Genomic DNA, 8750 nt, shown 5'->3' on the forward strand with positions numbered 1-8750 from the left:
GCTCGACAAACTTGGACTTGGACCTGGACAAACTATATTGATCCACAAGGTGATTTACTTGGACACACATAGCTCACACATTATGATGTATTACAAAAAGTAAAAATGAGAGCACAGTAATGGTAGCAAAATTGTACTAAAATACAAAATAATTCAAGTAGCAAAAATAAGCAGACATAAAGCACAAATGTGGATGGAGATTTACAAGAACAAGTATATACAAGAGTAGGAGTGGGAATCACAACTGTCCCTCATGATTCGATATGATACAGGATGAGGAAGCTACGATAATATCACAATATGGTGATACATGTGATAATCGATATATCGCAGAGTATTGTGCGCAATGTATCATCACTATATTTAAAAAAAAACAAATACATTTTAACAGTAGTTCTTTGTTAAACCACTACTTACACTTAGCTAGTTAATATGAAATACACCCATTTTAATCATCAAAACAATGAACATGTCAAAATGTATTGCATAAACAACTTTCAACACAATTGTAGTACTGTCAAAATTATTTAGTAACTTATGCTGATGCAGTGTATCACGATATATATCGCTTATTTGATATTTTTGCACAATCCTATACAAGATATGGTGTAGTAAGATGAAATTGTGATTTGACATGACTTATACATAGGTTAACAATTACGTAAGGGTGAGTTGTAGGACAGTTGTATGGCGTCTGGTATGAATAGTTGTAGTAGTCCTGTGGTAAAATGTCTTTCTCTTTTTCTTGTTTGGACCCTCCTGAGACCAAATTAGTGCACTGGCATCATTACAATACGACAGACCCTTCAGTATACTTTGATTACTAACTAACATAAATCATTTCCACCATCTGTCTCACACTACCTTTTCAAACAAGCTTGCTTTCATTAGCGCCATTAGCTTCTTAGCCAGGCAACTTCTTTACGGCCTTATAACACTGTACCCTGCAGGAACACGCAGCTTCTCGAAGAACTTTTGAGCTAGACTTCATAGGGGGTGATCTTTCTTTTGAGAGATCATGCTGTTCTCAAATTTCTCTGAAAAGTTGGACTGTTATCGACTTGCCGTTCAAAGAGGCAGTGGCCACTATCAATAGAAGCTGCATGAAAGGTTAAGACCACCACCACCACCACTCAATTTTGTGCAGATATTATAGTGTGTTTTATGGTACTTTTTTGTTAAGTTGTTTTGTTCAGACTCATATGGTTTTAATAGGGCTTGGCAATATGGCCAAAAAAAAAAAAATTTGGTTTTCAGATATTAATCATGATTATAGATTTCAATTTCATGTTTTCTTTAATAAACATGAAATTGAAACTTCAAACATACTTTTGTTAACAGAAGACTGACTGTAAACATTTTCATTAAAAAGACCCAAGATCTTATTAAAATAAAATTCATAGCACAGTTGTATCTCTTCAATGATCCTGCTTTTTAACCACTATTCTGTAATTTACAAAAAAACATCATGTGTCCCAAAATCAGATGTCTAAACTGTGTGAGTTGTCTTCAATTATAGGTCTCTAGCATGGTTTGGATTGTCCCAGTAGCAGCAGCAGCAGCAGAAGACATGTTTGGTACAGCAAAGCCCTGCATCCCCTCTCTGAATGAGCTTTAGTCCTCCCCTTTATCTCAGGCCCAAAGCATTGGGATTACTGACTGACAGGCCACAGGAGGCTGCTCTGAAAACTGCCACTGACAGCAAGGTCTTTGTGTCCAAAATCACAACCAACAGCCTAAATTATAATCACAATTTAGAAAAGATTCACATTACCTAAAATGTAAATATACATTATAATGGCAAAGTTTTTTTTAACTATAAAATGTGCAACTGAAAGCTTCTTACTACTCAGTCTCAGTTCTCAATGTTTTGTGGATGGATGACTTGCTCTTAGGATGTCACTGAATCAAATCTGAGTCGAATTCAAATGGAATAGTTTCAAATCTTCAATAACCAGTTTGGGTCTTTTTAATCTAGGGATCTAGATCCTATCATCTACCAGTAAAAGTGATTGTGACACCAAAGTGTCATTGGTGGAATAAGTTTGACTTGTCTATGTATGAAATTGATATTGAATAATAATAATAATAATAATAATAATAATAATAAAAATAATGGCTTACACTTGTAATGCGCTTTACAGGCTTGTCAAAGCCTCCCAAAGCGTTAGACTATAGTCATTATATTGAAAACCTTATGCATTTGTTTTTTTGTTTTTTTTGTTTTGTTTTTTTTATTAGAAACTAAAATGAGCAATCATTTTTTCCACTATTCTGTCAGTTGTTCTTTGTTTAACTTTTATTATCATTTTTAATATGATATCTGAACATTCAATTTTAATTTAGTTTATCTTAACATAACCTGAGCTGAATAAAACCACCACCGACCATCAGTTCAGTGTTAAATTCCTGCTGTGAATTTGATTTATAAGGCACTCGTAAACATTAGTTGATTCACACAGAGTAAGCACATTGGGGTCGGGGGGCACTGTTATGTAATCACCTTTGGGACTTTTGAAAATGCCAGAGGAGAGAGGAGCAGCCAATCAGAGGGCTCGATTTTTCCCTTGCAGTCATAGCACTGCTGAGCAAATATGTCCGCCCCAGTTTATTTGCACACTGCTAACTTCAGACCTGTTTATTTACCGATCACAGAATACTAATCATTTGTGTGATGTGCTCTTTTTGAGAACAAACAGGTCTCCATAAACCAAAACATGCACAATAGGTCAAATGCTCCAGCAGCAAGGATGGGTCAAAATGCAGAGGACTGATTGTCCTATGGATAATAAGGGATACTTAACCTGGGTCTGATTAAGTGTCTGGCATTTTGCTTTGTGTGGTGGAACTGTTGATAATGAAATTTAACTAGTGTCTACTTTACGTTAGAAACTTGGAATAGCACTTTGCTGCAAATTCACATGATTGAAATTAACTTTTGACAATAAGTGATTGAGCTCCTCTCTTTGAGCTATTTGTAATTATATGGAATACCTCCGGACCAAAGCATGCAGACTGAGCCCATGTTCACTTCAAATCAGCTTAAACTGTGACTAATTGATTTACAAGGTAACCAGTCAAGAACACCAGTATTGTATAGACCAGGGGTCTCAAACTCGCGGCCTGGGGGCCAATTGTGGCCCACGAGAGGATATTTTGTGGCCCGCAGGACAATATGAAAGTTTAATGTTAGTGTGGCTTTACCATGTGTCACTCATGCTGTGTTCTCCCGTTGCAAAAGATTCAACAAATAACGATGTATATCCATAATCCACAAGAATTGGCATATTTCCTCATGTATGTTGAAAACAGCAATGACGTTTGAGAAAATTTTAAATACCTGATAAGCCCAGCCTCACCCAGACTCTGCCTCCTGCGGCCCCCAGCTAATTTGAGTTTGAGACCCCTGGTATAGACTATAGTGCTATAAAGCATGAAAAGGCTAGAAAACCATATTGTCTACTGCATATTGATGTAAAACACTTGTGTTTGTGTTTTATGACAGAGAGGGCAGTGTGAGCCAACATGGAGGTGAAGACATCACTCCTGGACAACATGATCGGGGTTGGGGACATGGTCCTCCTCGAGCCCCTGTCTGAAGACTCCTTCATAGAGAACCTGAAGAAACGCTTCGACCACAGTGAGATCTACGTAAGTGATATTTTGATGGTCCATTGCCATAACATGTAGTTAGTGCTAGTCTGGAGCAACTCTTTACACAGTAGTATTCACTCCAACCTCCTACGTGAGGGCTCCCATGCCCATGAGGAAATCTGGGATAGTTTTCATATTGTCATTGTTCCTCTTTTACTCACTAATTTAGTCCTGACCACAGACATGGCACAGATACGGAGGCCACTGTAACCAGACAATCAATAAATCACATCACTCTGGAATGTAGATGATGCATTTTAAACCAACCATGAAATCCACTCCTCTGTGTTCAAGGGACAGAGCTAGTGCTGAATGTGTGGCAAATTTTATGTTCAGTAATTTTATGTATCATGATCAGTAAAAAACTATAGCTCCATGGAGAGGATATTGCTTAGCCTAGAATGTTCCATAATACAGTATTAAATCTTGTGCGACCAGGCTAATTTACAGGTCAGATCTATGGTGGTGACTTTGCTCACAGTTAGAATGCATGTTTTTCAAAGTACTTAGGAATTAAACCACATATAATGTAATAAATGCAACATAGATGAGTTGAATATCGTGCTGTGGAACTTTCCATGCAAAGCAATAACCTCTTCATCAATGCAAGCATGTGGTGTGTCCCCCACCCAAAATGTTACTTAGTACATCTTTAACAAATTGACCTCAATTTAACTGTAAGCTCAATTATATTAAAGCAGAGGTAAGTTTACATGTTAAAATTATCCTACATTTTCATTTTGGCAGCCTGCTATATGCCATGACTTTAGAACTTAAGCTTAGGTTTTTGTTGCTAGTGTACATCTAATCATATACATAAAGGAAAAAAGTGACACCACTCACAATTTTCTCATATTATTCATAAATCACTGTCAACATAAAACAATTTTAAAATGCCCTTATTATTAAGTTTAGTTTTGAGTACAAGTTAAAACTCTATTTGGCCATTGAAAAAACTAAACTTCAGGAGTCCACAGTGTAGATGATTCTTACAATTGCTCCACCAAACATTTGTCCAAAGCCTTTATAGACTGTGACGTCTCATAATTGGCATTGCTCGGTAGGTCTAGAGCTGAGATGATTACAGCCCTGGTTTGGTTCAACGGGATCAGAGCGTAGGGGATGATGTCATCTCAAACAGCCCCCATCACCATAGAAACATGTTTTTGATATTTGGTTTAGATGGAGCCACTTCCTGCTGAGACGTTGGAATAGGTTTTTCTCATTTTCGTGGCCTCACTTTCCATAAGCTCTGACCTAAATGTAACGTTAAACTCCAACAGCTGCCTCGGTGTGGCTGAAAAGCACTGGGGAAGAATATGGTCTTTGTTTGAGAGTGGTTTTGAAATGTTGGTACAAGGTGTTATTGGTGACATTTGAGGTATAGTTTCAGTCTCATGACTTTTTCTGTGATGGGCGCCTTTTTGAGAACTTTTTACCTTTCAAAAGATAGAATATTTAGTTTTGCAACATAACAGTTCTACTTTTTAACCACTCCATAAATACAGAAGTCCGGCTAAGTTAGTGCTATATTAAACCGGTTTAGTCCTCAGATCTAGTCCCAATTTATAAAGATCTAGTTAGACCCGATTTCGACCCGATTCCGACCCGATTCCTAGATTTTTACTTAGATATTTAATCTTTGGTTTGGACAAGATTTAAACATTCATTTGTCACTGGTTTAGTCCATTTGCATTGTTCAGGTCATTCAATTAAAGATTGCACTTAGAAAGCCAATTCATTCTAAAGTAGTTCTTGCCTGGTCTGGTTTGACAGTCTCTTTTGTACAACATATGGTAGCCTGACCTAAGATGACTTGTGTACTTGTTTTCAAAATATTATGGACGAATTTTCCAGCATTGGTTAATTCAGTTTGTTTCCAAAAGCTGAAAATGGCTGACTTGTCTTTTTCGTAGTCATTTTCCAGGCTGCGGTTGCCCACTACCAGGAGCCATTAGTTTAAAACTCAGCTGATTATTGGTCTAAGCAGAGGCTGCGTGTCACTCAACTAAATATGCTTTCTACATCAGAGGGATTTTGGTTTATTTATGTAGATGTTCCCGGTACAGCCTTTTTGCATTAACCTCAGTTGACTTCACACTTCTGGAAATATGTCTATCATTAATTGACTAGTTGCTACATAACATAATTAATTTTAAATTCTGATATGCTTGCTCTAAATGGGTTAGTTGTCTTCGCATTGTGGAAGTGCTTTTGCAATGTCTTCCAAATACCATTGGTTATAATGACCAAACCTATCTCAAAATGTAAGCTGTAAGTCATTTTTCGATAAACATTGATTAGACCTCTGAATTACTCAATACAGTGATGCTAAAGTTGGCCCCCTGTAGTCTAAAATACTCCCACATAGTCTTAAAACAAACAGGACTATATTGGCATCACAAAATCACACTGTTGCCAGATGTATTATAAACATTTAAAAGTACTCTACATGGCAAAAACGATTAAAAAAACAACAACAAAAAAACACATTGTTCTCAGAATTTGTGTCCTCATAATTGCTGACCTCATGGAGACAGGATATCCTATTCTTGTTTAGTGCTCTATATAATCTAAATCATTGCACACAACAATAGCTCAGTTAGTAGAGTGGTTGTCAAATGATCTGAAGATGATGTAAATGCAGGTCTTGACGTAAACATCATTGGTAGAGGTCAGATCCACTGACCCACAGGTTGGCAGTGCGATTCCAGCTTCCCATCTTTCGTGTGTGAATGGGTGAGTGGTTCCTTGATGTAAAGTGCTTTGAGTGCAGGATATTCTATTCTTGTTTAGTGCTATATATTATCTAAATCATTGCACACAAGAGTAGCTCATTTGATAGTGGTCGTCAAGTGATTTGAAGGTGATGTAAATGTAGGTCTTGATGTAAACATCATTGGTAGAGGTCAGATCCACTGACCCACAGGTTGGCAGTGTGATTCCAGCTTCCCATTCACACACATAAGGTAGGTTAAGTGTCCTTGGGCAAGACACTTAACCCATAAAATGCCACTAAAACAATGTGATCTCACTGGCTGTTTTATGCTTAAAATGCCTATTTCAGTAATTATTTCCTATACGTGTTAATAGTCCACAGTTAAAGAACCCTATACTTATTCAATGAATCTCTGGTGTACTAGTTTGCCGTGTGAATGCATTTTCCCTCATGAGGTATCATCCCCTGCGGGTGGCTTTTCCCCCCTCCACTAACTCCCCTCACCCCCCTCACCTCCCTCACCTCCCTCACCTCCCTCACCTCCCTCTCCTCCCTCTCCTCCCTCTTCTCCCTCTGCCGTATCCCAAATATGCTGAACGTAAGAGAGAACCCCACAATACAGTAGGCCTGTCACGATAAAAAATTTTGAAGTTCAATATAATGCTGGAGTAAATATAGATGATAAACGATAATATTGAAACCAAACCATAAGGCAGATCTATCACCTAAAAACTATTCCAAATGTACAATATTATTAAAAATATAAACTGCAATAATTAAATAACAGAATGCAGCACTTAATTTGTATCTAATAATGAATCATAGAAGTTCATGATTCAACCTTCTACAGCTCAAATCTCATTTTAGTATAGAAAAATACATTTTCCTATTGGTATAAAAAAAAAAAAAAAAAAAAAAAAAAATCCCACCATAAATATTGACCGCCAAGACTTGTTGTTCCATCTGTCATGTATGGAGTGATAAGTCAATATACTATATTATGAAAGGCTTACAATACAGTTCAGACTATATGGGCACGGCTTGTGACCTATTTTATATTCTCTTGTGCATTTGAATCCTTATCCTCCATTTGAAGTTTGAACTCTCCAGCTTTCTCCCATCACCCAAATGGATGATGTAGGCCTGGCACAATAGTCCCTCCATCGACTTTCAATATATGAAAGCTGGAACTATATTTTTGAGGGGTACAGTATTTTTTCACTGTATGATAAGATTTGAAATGTGAAAAGTTGAATTCATAACTTCTGTGACTCATTCTGTTATTTATTGTTTAAAAAAAAAAAAAAAAAATCAGGAGCTGCAATAAATATTGTACATTTAGAGTAGTTTTTGTGTTTTAAATCGGTTCTTGGGTTGTTTTGTCATTGGCATAAATTACTTTCAGTATTATCGTTTATTGTCTATATTCACTTCAGCAATATATCAAACTTCAAAATGTGACAGGCCTAGCATGATGTCATGCAATTGTGACTGAACAAATGCAAATCATCTAATAAAAAATTATACTTGTTACATTGCACATATACTCACAATTTAATCTTCCATTTCTATTTGCATAACAGTGGACTTGATTACATAAAAAAGTAATAATAATAATAAAAAATTCTCCATAAGACCTGTCATGATAACAAATTTTAAAGCATGATATATCTCTACAGTGAAATATTGCAATAAACGATAATATTGAAACTACTTTATGCCACTAATTAAGATTTAAATAATGCAGGATAATCCCAGTAATCCCAGGATAATTTCATTAAAAGACATGGGCTGCAACAGATTAATGGCAAAATGTACCAATAATTAACCATAAAGAGACTTATTCACCACTCTACAACTTCAATCTTATAGTATTATGACAAAAATACCCCAAATCTTCCCAATTATGCAAAGAGAAAGTACTCACTTCCTGCTTTCTTATATTGAACAATAAGTTGGTAATCAACAATAAGTAATTATGGTGGCAGGCCTAGTCATCATTCATTGCTTATCATTGTGACCTTACAACGACAACAGTCTGTGTGCCTTGTCTACTTTACTTTTTCAGTCAACAAACATTTATTTGCCCAGAACAACCCCCTTTCAACGTAGTTTCACTTTAAATGCTGGTGCCAATGAATGGTAAATGGTCACATTTTTCTATAGCGCTTTTCCACCTTTCACTCAAAGCGCTTTACAACAAGGAACCACTCACACACACATTCATACTCTAGTGTACGCAGACACCGAGGGCGAGGTGGGTTAAGTGTCTTGCCCAAGGACACCGCACCGCCAACCTGTGGATCTGACCGCTCAACCAATGATGTTTGTCGAAAGCGGGATTTGTACCACCAACCTTCAGATCAGTGGACAAACA

At 36.8% G+C, this 8750-nt stretch overlaps 1 protein-coding gene across 1 annotated transcript in view; it reads left to right on the plus strand.

Annotated features, from left to right (window-relative positions):
- Positions 1–3498: 3498 nt before the first annotated feature.
- myo1b (myosin IB) overlaps positions 3499–8750 on the plus strand; it is a 90651-nt gene continuing 85399 nt past the window's right edge. Inside the window, 1 exon segment of the mRNA XM_055230867.1 lies at positions 3499–3651. Coding sequence (XP_055086842.1) covers positions 3499–3651 — 153 coding nt within the window.

The sequence above is a fragment of the Periophthalmus magnuspinnatus genome, chromosome 21 (genome assembly GCF_009829125.3).
Source record: "Periophthalmus magnuspinnatus isolate fPerMag1 chromosome 21, fPerMag1.2.pri, whole genome shotgun sequence".
In the NCBI taxonomy this organism is placed as follows: Eukaryota; Metazoa; Chordata; class Actinopteri; order Gobiiformes; family Gobiidae; genus Periophthalmus; species Periophthalmus magnuspinnatus.